Raw genomic sequence first — 15,572 nt, 5'->3', positions numbered from 1 at the left:
ACCTCCTGGGGAACTGATCATTGCATTACAAAAGCCCCCAACTAAAAGTTCAAGTGCTCTTTGTCAGACATTCTACAGAAGCACAGAAAACATAATATTGACCACCAAGCTGGGAAACTACTTGAATTTTTAACTCTCCTGAATTAGCATGGCTTCAGGCTAGAAAACAGATTCAAGTAGTGAAAGCTGGGGAAATATTAAACCTGTAAGATTACTGCTTTATTTTGACCAAAAAGTCTGAATGAGATGGGTGGGTATAATTTTTGTCTTCTTTCAAGAGGTTTTATAACTACTCACTGATAAGGGTGGCCGAGTACTTCTGACCAGGTGTCAACCAGAGACCTGAAGAGTTCTGAACTTTTGTTACCAGTTTTTCCCACAACTCAGTTTTTCCCAGTAATCACGTCAACAAAAGGAACGATACCCACACTAGAATCACTGTAGGCAGATTTACTTTAATAAAATGCCCTTCAGAAAATTCATCTCAAAATAGATAAGCTTTCTCCAGAACTGTAAAAGCCATAAAAATGCAAAATACTTTTGTTAGGAAATTTTTAATCAAAATTACTCCTTAATGTCCAAAATAACATTTAACCTATTTTTTTTTTCTGTCCATATACTGATTAACAGACTATAAACAGGTGATATCACTTCGTTTCCCATTCCCCCCACCTGAATGTTTGTCTTTTTTTTTTTTGGGCTTTTTTTGGTTTTTGTTTTTGTTTTTTTTTTTTTAAACACAGGCCCTGAATGGCCACTATAGACATTCAGGGATATGGATTACTCATGGCAAAGGTAATCCACTATCATTGGAAATTGAGGCAACCTCACTGATTCTAACTAGGACTCAGTTGTTTTCGATCTGCTCCAGATCTAGGTCTCCACAGTCCAAAGGAAATATGCCCTCTTCAGTGCTCTCACAATCACTTGGGGCTTCCTCATCGCTTTCACATCCTGCAGCTGCTTTCGTACAATCCCTTGTGCTGAAGCCAATTTGGCATGGTCCATGATGTCTAACTTCATCCAGCTGCTGCTCTTTCACTGGACTGGAACCAGGGGTGATGATGCTCATGAGGTCATTGGAGTCACATGGGGAGGACACAATTGTCTTCATTTGGGTATCATCTTCATCATCATCTTCATAATCAAGGGAGCAAAGACTTTTTGAATTTTTTAGAGTCTGCAATAAAACAAAACACAAAATTAATGTATTTTGCTACAGCTATAGAACAACAGGTGGCTAATTTTCTTGATTTGTCATATTTTTCACTTTGATTTTCCTTAGTGCTCAAAAGTATACAATGGATGCTTTGTTTATTTAAATGAGTTTTCAGTTTTCTTACTCATGTTTCCCTAAGTTCACATCTTAAAGATAACTCTGAATAGCCATTTTGTAATTTAACTTTTTTTTACTTTGCTAATGTTTTTAATATAAGGTCATAGGATCATAGATTTAGAACTGAAAGATTTTCTCATCCAACTCTTTTTATAGATGAGGAAAACAGATGGCAGAGTTGATCATATGAGCTCAGTGTCATATAGGTAAGTGGCAGGGACAGGATTGGACCCTCGGTCCTCCATTCAAAATCTATCATGCCTTTTACTCTACCAAGCTGCTGGCATAAGTAGTAATGGATGATGATGAAATCTCTGCTTAGAAACCAATGAAACAAAAAGAGATTGTTTTTCTTTTAGATTCAAAATAAATACTGACCCTTTAAAACTGAGTATAACTGAAGAAACTGTCAAGCACCAAAATCAGTGAGTTCCTTGCAACTTAAGTAGTTTATGCCCTTCAAACCACAATTCTTCAACGATGGGTTTGGCACTTAGAATATAAAGATTCCCCTCAGATAACAAAATATTCCATCTTGCTAGAAAATCAATGGCATATTAATCAGGGTCAATTCCATGGGGATGCCAACTGAATGTTATGTTGGCATTTTACCCTAGTTGAAGATCAACCCATTGTAATTTTTAGATAAAATTCTATTTCTCAAAATGAAGATCAGATCCTATTTTACTCAATAATAGTCCATGAAACATCTGCTTTTTTCATCCACATTTTGTCACAAAACTGGGATATATTCAATGGAATTCATTCTTTATTCAAATAAGATAAACTAGACTAGAAAACTTTCATTATCCCTTGAAAGTTCAGGTAGCTACATATTTAAGAACCCAGCTTTTACCCTTTTCTTTTCTGATTCTTTAAAAATCAGATGATAAGCTTATTTTATATTTAAGCTTGCAACTTGATCAGCAGAAGACATGCCTACACAAATATAATACATATACATAGGATTTTAAGTGAATATGTATAGCTGAAATTCAAATATTATTCAGCATATTATGAATTATCTTGTAAATGCGCACAAATTATTATAAATTATACATACATAAATGTATATACATAAAATACATAAATTATTTACTCTAGGTCAGTGATGGGCAAACTATGGCCTATGGGCCAGATGTGGGCCCCTGAAATGTTCTATCTGCAGGGAGATATTATTCTTAATCTGATGAATACAATGAGTAGGATATGATACAATGAAACTTAGGAAGAGTTGCCTTAGAAACAGACTGACAGATGAGCATTTCCTTTCCTTTGGCCCCCTCTTTAAAAAGTTTGCCCATCACTGCTCTAGGTTTTGGTATATTTACAATTCTTCCTTCTAATACTCTTTTAATTAAATAATTGTGTTTTTTCTATAACTCCAAAGACTCAAAGCTACTGGACCCAACCTTTTAGAGCATGTTCTACCTGACAGATGGTACCAATGACAACTGCTGAGATGTCATTGTAACATGTACCAAATTCCCAGATTGCAATTGTGCAGCTTAAGCACTACAAACAGCAGGCTTCTTAATGACTTCCAGTTTGTGTAATTTATAGAAGGTGTTCTTGTAATAGTTACTATGTCATTAATACTTGTAAAAGAAAAACGGAAAGCAGCTAAAAACCCAATAAAAAAATTTTTAACATGGAACCCAAGATCTTAAGCGTCCAGAGACTTGAAAAATAAATTACTTTTTCCTCATGTTGGTTTTATTTATTGAATTTAAAATAATACACATATTTAACATCCTGTCTGCCTGACAGAAGCTGATTCTCTCTGTAATATGCTTATAAATCAACAAGGAACATTTGTTTCCTTTGAAACAAAGAATCACAATTTAGCAAACATTTATTAAGGACCCCTATGCTAAGCACAGGGCATAGGAAGACAAAACATGAGTGCCTGCCCTCAATTATACAATGTTAAGAGTGAGAGTTTTCCTAGGGGTTGGCTAGTATAACCCTTCCCTTCTCCTTAAGGAGCAGAGGAGGAAATGTGGAATCCAAAGATGTAAACAGATGTAAATGTCATGCCTCAAGTCACTGGGCAAAGAAAAGACCTTTACCTATGTGCGCATAAATAGGTAGATTTAAAGCCTACTATATGAGGAGTAAATGTATGAATCTCTAAATCATGAAGTCAATTGAAAAGCTTTACCCCTAGAGATTAAGTACTTTTCTTAAAAAAGTTGTTTGTAAATGAAGTATAAAATGGCCTGTTAGCCCCACAGCACTGAGTAAGGTCTCAGCCTGATTCTCTGCCCATCCACTTGTCCCAGCAGCTGAAGGCTAACACTGGTGGGTTCACACATACCCAGCAAGGAAGGCCTGAGCAACTTGTTCAGTAAACAGTCTTCAGAAAAGATACTGGACTGGACAATATGAGAATTCAAGATGAGGTGTGGCAGAACTCAATGCACTCAACGTATGTTTTTTGTATTCTAAGATACATAAAAGAAGCCTGACAAATGTCCCAAAGGAGTGGCATGGTAAAATGGCTGAATATTCGACTTTTTTGGAAACAAGGATAATGAAGGAAAAAGAAAACATCCTTGAAGCCTCCCTTTCCAATCAAACAAGACAGGCTCACATTTAATTGAAAGCAAAATAATGTTTAAGTGTTCTACCAAACTTGTGTTCAGAAATTCACAATGAAATCTCTGTGTGTGTGTGTGTGTGTGTGTGTGTGTGTGTGTGTGTGTGTGTGTGTGTGTGTAAATCTAAGAAGAATCCCATGGGTCCATCTGTCACAGTAGCAGCAGTTCTTCATCGCATGCCGTGTATATATACTATGAAACATAGATTATCTGCTGGTCACCAACATCAAGAAGCTTTTGTTAGATGCTATTTCTTTTGGGAGAAATCTATCAAGGATAATGTCACAGTAGCTCAACAAAAAGTACATTAACTTCATAAAGATCTATAAGAATGTGAAGCACCTTGTCCAAGCCAACTTTCAGAATTCTCTTACTTCTCATTTTAAAACAAAGTTAAAAATCCAGAGGCTCCACATATCCATTAACTTAACTTTAAAGAAAGCCAAAAACCTATGTGAATAACTGAGTAAAACATTTCAAGGAAACATGAAAACTAGTTAAGGACTTATCTGCTCAGATTTGTCACCAAGTACATGATATAGGACTATACCTAGAAAAAGCAAAGAAATGTTTTGCATTTAAAAACAGCGAAGTATAAGAATCCTGACACTGATTCTGGCTCAACTATCTCTATACACAAAAAAAGTTTGAAAGCCAGTCTGGCTTCCTTTCAAACAATTTCATTGTTGTTGAGTGGAAAAATAAACATTGGTAATCAACATGCTAAAAAGACAAATTCTGATATAAATAGCTTCCATTAGAACTGTCTATGGAGTTAACACATGATTTCTGCCCCCACCCAATCAATAGAATTTTTAATATTTCTTCTCAGAGATGGTACTGTTTAGGCACTTCATACTTTTAGAGGGGAAAAAACCCCACTAAACCTATGGTCAACAATTATACAAATTCTACTCCCTAATGTTTGTTCTTAGTGACTTGAAAGGTTTCTTCTCTTTTCTTTCTTTTCTTTTCTTTTCTTTCTTTTTTTTTTGGGGGGGGGGGGCACCAAAACAAAAAACATATCCCAAATACCAAAATAAAACAAACAGGGAAAAGTCTGAATTGTTTTCCAGATGACTCTTTTGGTGGGAGGGCAGCATTGTCTTTCTTGAATAAATAAAGGCTCCTAATAAATCTTCATATTATGTCAAGACACAATGAACCTGAAGATCTAAGTGCAGTTTAATTATACTCACTTCCTGCTTTAATTTGGCACAGATTCCTTCTGGTGCTACAATCACTACTAACAAAGAAGTTAATTACCATCTTAAAGAACACTTTTTTTTTCTGGCCCTGTTACAATATCCTAATTAATTCATAGTATCATTCTTTATTTAAGCCTATGAATGCTTTATTCATATCCTCCATTACCCTGAAACAGAGGACTTCAACGCAGTTACATTTCTATATAAAGCACCTGAATGTCAAATTCAAGGCAAAGGAGAAATTGGGAACCTGGACATTTAAAACAATTTCGAGGAATTGGCTAACTCCCCCAATGGATTCAAATTTCAAACAAGGAAAAATAAAAACCTATGTCCTCATATTCATACTGCACTTTATCACAAATACTTCCCATGAGTTAATTTCATGGCAGAAAAATTAATGTCCTCCCTACCCTTCTCCCCACTATCCCAAATTAAATGATAGAATTTCTGCTCATATATTTCATACACTTTTTTTCTGACAGAGGAAAAGGTGTTAGTTAATGAAAAATTGGAATAAAACTGAGACATTTGACTAGTGTGTTGACTAAGAGTGATGTAAAAATGAGAGAGAAGATGAGAAGGTGGGGGGGGAGGAGAGAGAGGGAGAGGGAGAGGGAGAAGGGAGAGAGAGAGAGAGAGAGAGAGAGAGAGAGAGAGAGAGAGAGAGAGAGAGAGAGAGAGAGAGAGAGAACTGTCTACAGAAGCTGTCCAATTCTCTCTACCATTATCTATTGTATCCCAATTGCTCAGACAAATAAAAGTAGGCTCCCTCAGGAGCAGTGCAAATCCTTTCTCTGAAGGGTCTAGGGAGGAGAAAAAAAGCACCTACCTTAAACCCCCAAAATATAAGAAAAAGTAACTTTTCCTTTTAGAAAAATGTGAAAAATCCAACTTACCACAGCTTTTTTTAAATACCAGGGAACATAATATTTTATTTAACATGCACACATACATAAATTCTGATGCTTTAGTACCCTATACAAAGACAGACACAAGGGTGTGCCCATGGTTTTTAAAGTAGAGATGAGAAGACAAACTCTTTTGTCACACACTATATAAAGTTTAATTAAATTAAATGAGCCACTACTTACATGAAATATAAATCCAAGTCCCTAGTCTAACCAAAATCTAACAAGTCACCAAAAATGCAATCTTTTTTGGTAAAGTCTATTCTAATATAGTGTATAGCAGGGGTCGGCAATGCATGGCTCTCCAGCCATATCTGGCTCTTTTGAGGGCCAGATATGACTCTTTCTGCAGGAGCCATAAAGTCAATTTTTTTTCAGGCGCTGTTACAGGAGCACACACTGTGAGCACTGTATGACTCTCATGAAATTATATTTTAAAAAATGTAGGGTTTATGGCTCTCACGGCCAAAAAGGTTGCCAACCCCTGGTGTATAGCATAGGGTTTTCCCCATTGCCTAACTAGAACCTGTCATGAAATTCATCCGGATCTTCTGTGTTTCCTCACACAGAATACAAACATCAATAGAGAAGCAGTCCCTGGGTATTTAAGTTTCAAGAAAAAGTGAAATGAGTAGTTTCTCCTTATGTAAATTTATTGTCTTAAACATTTTTGTGTCTGGATTGTCTTCATTTGACAATATCTGCTCTCTACCAGAGAATCGTCCTTTTTATTTTTCATTTTTCTTTTTTTTTTTAACCCTTGTACTTCGGTGTACTGTCTCATAGGTGGAAGATTGGTAAGGGTGGGCAATGGGGGTCAAGTGACTTGCCCAGGGTCACACAGCTGGGAAGTGGCTGAGGCCAGGTTTGAACCTAGGACCTCCTGTCTCTAGGCCTGACTCTCACTCCACTGAGCTACCCAGCTGCCCCTTAAATTTTTTAAATATTTATATTTTAGAAAAGTTAACATGGTTACATGATTCCTGCTCTTACTTTCCCCTTCACTCCCCCCCTCCCCAGCCCATGCACATTTCCACTGGTTTTAACATGTGTCATTGATCAAGACCTATTTCCAAATTGTTGATAGCTGCATTGGTGTGGTAGTTTCCAGTCTACATCCCCAATTATGTCGGCCTTTTCTTCTGTGTTTCCTCTCCTGCAGTTCTTCCTCTGAATGTGGGTAGCGTTCTTTACCCTAAATCCCTCAGAATTGTCCTGGGTCATTGCATTGCTGCTAGTACAGAAATCCATTACATTCCATTTTACCACAGTATATCAGTCTCTGTGTACAATGTTTTATTATGTTAGCTCATTCTACCCATGAGCAATCAATGTTTTTCCAATTCTTTAAATCTGGTTTTGTTTGGAAAGTGTTTTGTAGTTGTTTCGTATAATTCCTGTGTTTGTTTTGGTAGATAGATTCCTAAGTATTTTATATTGTCTAGGGTGATTTTAAATGGTGTTTCTCTTTCTACCTCTTGCTGCTGTGATGTGTTAGAAATATAAAGAAATACTGATGATTTATGTGAATTTATTTTGTATCAGAATCATCCTTTTTAACAAAAAAGAAGTAGGGGAAAATCAGTTTGGAAGAACTAACCAGCACTTCAACCAAATATGAACACTGTGTGATGCTACATGCCCACAGTCTCACCACTTCTGCAAATAAGGGAAAGAGATACAGTTCTCCCTCTCTACTCTGGAACCACGCTAGGCCACCAAAATTATAATAAATATTTTATTTTTCTCCCTTAACACTGTTGTATTCACAATGCAGACTTGCTTCCTGATCCAGGGTAACTCATTACATCAGCTCACCTATTTCCCAATGATTCTCTAATTCCATCACATTTATGTGCCTCAATTTATCTAGCTGCTTCTCAATTAAGGAGCATCTTCCTTTGTTTCTAGTTCTTTTTTTACAAAAAAAGTGTTGCTCTGACCATTAAATCACCTCTCTTCCTAGCTCTGATCCTTACTACCTCTGCATGACCTGGATCTCCAAGATAATCAAATCTCCCCACTATTCCACCCCTCTCCCAACCTGGGAGGCATTCACAGGTCCTAAAGAACCTATGCAAGCTCTCCAGCCTTGCTGCTGAAAGGTATCGGCTAGTCTGGTTAGGTTCTGGTCATGCTCCTTCAAATCTCTTCTCCCCTTCCATTCTTTCTCCTCCACTATTTTCTAAATTCAGCCCAGCCCATACCACATTTCTAGTCCCTCTTGGACCAGACCAGTCTTCTTGAGTACAGGAACATATTGATCAGCTTAGCATTGGACCTTTCAAGTAGGCTTTATTCTTCCACTGGGGAGATGAAGCTTGACACCAGGGCAATAACACTATACTTCTATCAGACCCCAAAGCCACTTAACACACAGCTGCTTCCCAAGAAATGAACTGTCTGATCCCACAATACAATTGGCTAGATAGAGAAAAGGCTGCATTCTTTTTGCAGAACATAAGATTTTATGATTCTCTTTACAAAATGCAGTTCCTAAGGACACTTGAATGGTGTAAGTTGGGAGCTGTAGTCCAATCACATCTCTGCCATTTACTAGTCCAGGCAATTAACCTTTCTAGGCCTCAATTTCCTCAAGTTCAATGGATAGTCCAGTTGGTTTTTTTAATTAAATGTTTTACTAAAAAATTTGATCAATACAAACAACTAAACTTGCTTAGTAACAATTACATTTCATGTCTAAGTAAAAAGCATCATAGTATTAATTTGCAAGCACAAAAAAGTATCATAATGAGAGGCAGTATGGCATGTTGGTTAGAGTTGGTCTTGAAGGTATGCCAGGAAGTCCTGGGTTCAAGTGCCACCTCTGACATATACTGACTGTGTGACCTTAACTCACTTACTTATTTTTAGAACCCTAACATAATCCTCTAAGCCTCTAAATTTCAGGAGGAGGAGGAAATGTCAATCTATCTTGGCAAAAAAATTTTCCTTCTCCTAAAGATTTCCTAGACCAATGAAATCCTAATATTATTATCACCCTTTTTTCACTCATCCTCTCTAGGTTCTTATTGGATTCTTTGCTCATTCATATTCATTCACTTTTCCTCTTATGGTTCTAATTAATGTGTACCCTTTGCATTGTTTCATAAAAGTCTTTCCAAATTTACTAGTATTCCTCATATATACATGTAGGACTTAATTATTTTATATCTTCTTACATTATTAAACTATTTACCCATTTGTCAAATATTTATATTAGAGGTTTTTAAAAAATTAAATATGTTGCTATAAAAATCTTTCAACAGCCAGTTCTTTTTTGTATTTTTGGCAACACTTTGAGGCTATCTTTCCCAACAGTAGAAATACTGGGTCAAAGATGATGATAATTTTATAACTTATGATACTGTTTTTTTTTAAGTGGATGAGATGAACTCCAAGTTCTCTTCCAGCTCTAAATCTGTGAACCTACAATTAACACCCCAGAGGCCCATTCTGTATCTCCTATGTCTCCATTTAAAACAACAACAACAAAAAAAATCTTTAAATACATTGGATGCTAAATCACTGAATTAAAGCTTTCAAGAAAGGAAGCCAGAGGCCCTGGGTTCAAATACTACCTCTGACACCCCCTTTATTTCACTTCTCTGGGCCTTGGCTTCCACATCAATACAAAAAAGGGGATGGAGAGCCTCCAAGTCCTCTTCCAGTGCTAAGCCTATGGCTCTTTGACTCTAGTGGGGGACCCTGGTGGCAGTCAAAGGGATAGTAAAGGGTACTGACTATCTTCACAGATCGCATCTGCTCTGTGAAGTTTGTTCAACAAATAACAATAATTACAAGATGTGACCAGCAGTCACTAAGCACCAATTCTCACCAAAATAATTGGTCTGGATTTATTTTCAAGTTTAGCTCATAAGTAAATAGGTTAACAAGGTAGGTAGAAAGTTTTTCAAGGGGAAGTGAGGTGGCTCAGAGGATTGAGAAACAGGCTTAGAGAGAGGAGGTCCTAGACTCAAAATCTGGTCACAGACATTTCCCAGCTGTGTGATTCTGGGCAAGTTACTTAACCCCCACTGCCTAAACCTAAGCCTCTTCTGCCTTGGAATCAATACATAGAATTGATTCTAAGATAGAAGATAAGGGTTAAAAAAAAAAAAAGTAAGGCATTTAAGCCTTGGGGAGATAATTTTCATCAAGTTGTCATAATTTAATTATAATTCCTAAAGAGAAGATGTGGTGATAGTAGCCATAACAATTAAGAAAATTCATTCCTATGCATCAAAGTAGCTCTGACTGAGAGAGGTCCAGAACTTGAGAGCAAGAAGGGGCCCCAGAGATCATCTGGTAGCAACCTCCTCATTTTAAAGGTAAAGAACTGCGATCCAGAGTTCCTAGCAAAGCTGGGACTAGAACTCTTATCTCCTGACTCTCCTGATTCTTAGGCCATTCTCCTTCTACTGTACCATGCATGCTGGTTGAGCTCCGTTTAAACAGAGAAGAGGCAGCAGAACAGGTGATGAATAACAAGTCAGGGTCCTGCAGAAATAAATTCAAGGAGTCTAACAATTGTTACTCAAACTGCCAATTGATGGTTTAAAAAATGGATAAACTGAGAGACTATACAGTGTTTAAAATTTTAATGTGCATATTGGGACTTTAAAAATGTTGTGTCCTAAAACAATAGTCAAAAAAGGTCTATTCTTTACACTTCCATCCTTGAAGTAAAAAAAAAATGTTAAATCCTAATATTAAAGTGGATTAGAGAATATTCTAACTTTCAAAATTTCATCTCATTTTTAACTTATGATGTCCTCTTAAAAAGCTAACAAAAATTGCTGATGAAAAGCGTACTTGGATAATAAAAACATTCAGATTCCAAAATGACTTTTTAAAATTTCAGCTTATTTAAAATATATTTAAGTCCATGGATGCTTTGTCCTGGACATGAAATCATAACACAATGTACTACCCATTTATGGTAATCTGTCAATTTTATAACTATATGCCTTTTAAATTTCTGCATTTTTAACTTACTGACATTTTTCCTTTTCCTAAACATTATCTTCCAAATAATCAATAAACATAAATCAACTTTTTTTTGTTTAATAGAAAATGTCTGCTTTAATACTTCATAACTTTTCAAAACAACTTTAAATTGTTTGAATGGGGTCTTTCCCCACCCCTTCTCTCAATTCAAGGCCATTGCACACCCTTCTCCCTCATTGTAAGGACACATCTGGTCTTACACTCATGACAGCTGGTTATATTCTGTCATCCACAGACTGAATCCTCAAAAATAGGACAGAATGAAAGGAACAGGACAAGTGTCTTTCAAAATTAGAACTTCAACTTTTCCATCTGTTTTGAAACCTATGCTTGGGTGAATTTGTAGAGAAATAAATCTTTCATTATGTGAACATACTGAACCACAAACAGTCAGTGAAGTAGCCAGGTCACCAGATAATGGAAAGGCTTATTTCAGAAAGAAATGCTTGCATTTATTAAGCTTTGATACAGTGAGTTCTATCAACCAAGAATATCATCTAAAGACCAGCTGTTACCCTGAAGTGTCTTTAATGATTAACATACTGATTATAACTCCAATTCCCTTGAAGACAAGCAAGATAAAATGCTTTTGGGAGGGGGAAAATATGCAGAGAAAGATTGTGTTAGTAAGTAATTGCTCAACTTTAATTTACCAATTTCCAAGATGATACTACATTTTAAATCAAATAAATAACAGAAACATCTGTCTGATCATTACAAAACTGACTCATCGTGTTTATCACAAATTGCTTGTAAGTCAGAGGGACGTGGTCTCTCCCATTTCTAATTGAAGAACAAAGGTTACTTTCTTTAGTCATGAAGATGATAATAGCTACAGGTTTCAATGAGGCTTTACATATTATTTAAGTTTATTTTTTATTCTTAAAATTTTAACAGACTATGTTCAAAGACTACCATCAGCTATAAGTATTATATAAGAAACAATCTAACCTAGCTTTTTGAACAGAAATTGATTAGTGAAATAAATGCACTTAGGGAATATTGAAGAAGCTACTATGTGCAATCACCAAGGAGCAGTTACCCAATTTTGGAAGTTGGGGGTTGGGGGGGGGGGAGGAATGTCTTCAGAAAGGAGTCCTTCCTACCCACTCTATTATACTGCCCTACTCTCATTAAAAGCAGGAAAAATGGATTACATAGAAATAGTCTGTTTTTCTTAAGAGAGCTCCAAGAAGTAAAAAAGGATCCTGATGATGCTCAGAGAATTAAGCCTCTTGTGACAATAAAATTATGCCAAAATGATTTGATGCATTGTCTGTACTGCATATTCAAACATTTGTTGAATTAAATAAAAGGTGTTCTTTCACTATTTCCTTATCTATCTTGGGTTTCTTGGATCCTTCATGGAGTCAGAATTCCAAGTCTTGGGTTCAAACGTCAGTCTGGATAATTTTTATCTATATAAACTTGTATAAGTCACTCCCAGCCTTGTGAGTCTCATGAGTAAAATGAAGGCATCTGAGAAAAAGATCCCTTTCAGCTCTGAATCATCTGATTCTATGTATAATCCTCAACTACAAACTTCTTGATAAACAACTGGTCAAACAGAAATTAAGCAGCTAGGTTTTCTCTACTGTCTATCCCAAGAGGGGTCTTTCCTTTTTCTTTCAACAAATACTGCCAACATCGTCATTCCTATTTTTCTAAATGTTCATCATGGCTTTTAGACTTCCTGACACAATTCTTGCAGGTTTGTGTCACTCTCCTCTTCTTTGGGTTGCTTGCCTCCCTTAACACCTTTTGAAGATGACCTTTTAAAGGTCTGAGCTTATCCAGTTAATGATTTAATCAGATTAGCAATTGGAGGAAAAAGAACATGAAGCACATGAAGGGGAACAGGAAAACCAAGTGGACGGCTGCCGTGGTAAGGGAGAGGCCTTGGACATCATCAGGGACTAAGTACTAGGGTGGTACCCAGAGAAAGAGGGGTTTACAAGGTTGAAAAGGATAAAGAAACAGAAGTGAGAAGCTGACAAATTTCCTGAACCCAAGAAAGGGTGAAAAAATTCTCCCTTTTCAACTTTCTTCTCTTCCCAGAGAGGCAATGTATATATTTCCTAGATAAATTTCTATCTTTATAAAGTTTCAGTCTTGCAAGGAATGGTATATATTCAAAGCTAACCCACCTAAAAAAGCAAGGCAATGGTCAAGACAATAGATAACCTTAACTAATGCTTCTGTAATACTGGCCCCACTGATTAAATGGGGCTTAACAAAGTTTATAACAAAACATAATTCTGAATCTGGAAAGGACTTTGGGCATGGATCCTTTAGCCCAAATGCCTTAGTTTACAAGTTACTTTATTTAAAAAATAAACACATAAATTTATATATATAAAAATCTGATTAATTTGCATTTTATTGATCCTGAATGTGTCTTATTCTAATGCCTTATAATCATGGCACAGGGGTGATCCACAGCTGGGGTAAGCTAGAGGAACATAAGCTCCAGCAAATTCTATTTGGCTAAAAAGGCTTCAAGTTGAAGTTCTGGGGTCTGATGATAGTATCTGTCCCAGGTGAGGCCTGCCTAAATATAAGGAAGCTCATCACCAGAAGGTCGGCCACCAACCTTTCTTCCATTCATTCATTCACTCATTCATCTACTTGTTTATCTACATAGCAACTCATACAGACCATTTGTCTTTCTAACAATTTTCATTGCTTTGAATATAATAATAGAAAAACCAGACTGAATTCTAGTCAACAAACTAGTTCCTTGAGGACTCCCATATTTACAGGTTCGCCTACTTGCTAAAATAATCAATCCTCAAAACACTTTCCTGGCAGACATGCTCAGAGTGGAAAATTGCTGGTAGTATACATTCCCAGAAAAGTCTGAACAAAGTGGCACTCAGTCTTCTAGTTTAAGTTTTCTCATTGTAAACAAGTGCCCTTTCCCCGATTCTATTTAGTATCATTTGGGGTTTGTTTTGTTTGCATTTTTGTGCTTTTTGTTGGTGATTTTGCTGTTTAAAGTTACTTCCCCCATGTTCCTTAGCACAAGAAGGCTGTCAGGCCTAGATAAGCTTCCTTCAGGCTGAGCCATAGAGCTGTTGGCAGCAGATTAACAAATCAACATGAAGGCACATCCAGAAAGAGGAAGAAGATACACGGCCATCTTTAGTTAGAAGCACACAGGAACCTAACCTTGGATTTCTCCTAAGAGCACTGGTTCAGTGTTCACTAGTTAAGGGTTCACGGTGACCTTGTAGAACACGACTATCAAATGGTGAGAATCAACAGTACTATTATGTGAAAGAGTACACCATTTAATACCTACTTAAGCAATAATTATGAAGAACAGATTTGATCTACAAAAAAAAAAATAGAAAATTAAATTGTCTAAAATACAAACTACCTTATGGCACACTCAGTTATTCAAGAACTACCTACTCTAGCCATGCTCTAATCACAACTAAAATTCCCTTAAAACACTTTAGAGAATTTTTTCTTAAATTAGTTCATATTACACGTAATGGAAAACAATGCCTACTTTTCTTTAAAGAGGTTTGGTAATTCACAGCCTCAATGCCCATCTCACCCAAAGATCAGATTTGTTGTTGGTGTGGGAGGAAGTGTAGCATGAGAAGCTATACTTTGCATCTATATTTAAAAAAAACATGTCCTAGCTCATTTAAAAAGTTTAAACATGGGGATGTGGGGGAGAGAGAGATACTGAGTAAATTATTCACACATTTTTAAATGCTTATAAAATAAATGTCATTGTGTCGGATATCAACTATAAACTTCACCTATATTACTGAATTCCATTCATATGCCAATTCTGGCCAAACCTAGACTATGATGATGAATTCATTTGCTTTCTGAGAAATACTAAAGTACCAGGTGCTTATATTTTAGAATGCCTGAATGCACGAGGACCTTTATAAAGTGAATCATAAAAACCTGTCATGGGTTTCTAAAAAACACATTTATGCCTGTGATCCACTATATTGCTTATTTGGAGGACTGTTTTGTAGTTTTTATAACATACATAGTTTTTAAAAGATGAGAGAAAAAGCTCTAGTGAGCATGTCAACCACAAACAATTAATAAACAGTTATTAAGTGCTATTTGCCAGGCACTGCCTTAAATGCCTGAAATAGAAAACAAACAAAAAAATCTCTGGCCCTAATAGAGAAGATAACATAAATTAGTACTGAAAAAGGTGAAGACAGCCTTCAAAGAGAAGGTTGTAGGAACTAGGAAAGGCCTCCTGTTGCAGGAGGTAGCATCTGAGTTGAGTCTTAAAGAAAGACTGAAATTCTAATTATATAGACTTAAAATTCCTATGTTTTAGTCTGGGTAGGTTCAAACTCTCAGAAGATGGCAGCACAGACCAGTGGAAGGTGAGGGAGGGCTGGAAATGAGGACAGAGGTCTGAGCCCAAGTTCTGCCACATCAGCCTCCTGTCTTTGGAAAAATCAGACAGAATCTCTGAACCTCAGCTTTCAGATGGGAAAAAATATCTGCCTTGTTA

The 15,572-nt window shown here is 36.4% G+C and overlaps 1 protein-coding gene across 1 annotated transcript in view; it reads right to left on the bottom strand.

The window, feature by feature from the left end:
* Nucleotides 1-435: 435 nt before the first annotated feature.
* FAM53A (family with sequence similarity 53 member A) overlaps nt 436-15,572 on the bottom strand; it is an 80,563-nt gene continuing 65,426 nt past the window's right edge. Inside the window, exon 4 of the mRNA XM_044682232.1 lies at nt 436-1,180. Coding sequence (XP_044538167.1) covers nt 848-1,180 — 333 coding nt within the window. The 3' untranslated portion in view covers nt 436-847. The remainder of the gene's footprint in view (nt 1,181-15,572) is intronic.

This window comes from Gracilinanus agilis, chromosome 6 (assembly GCF_016433145.1).
Source record: "Gracilinanus agilis isolate LMUSP501 chromosome 6, AgileGrace, whole genome shotgun sequence".
Taxonomy (NCBI): Eukaryota; Metazoa; Chordata; class Mammalia; order Didelphimorphia; family Didelphidae; genus Gracilinanus; species Gracilinanus agilis.
The sequence above is the reverse complement of the archived record's forward strand: the minus strand, read 5'-3'. Positions and strand labels throughout refer to the sequence as shown.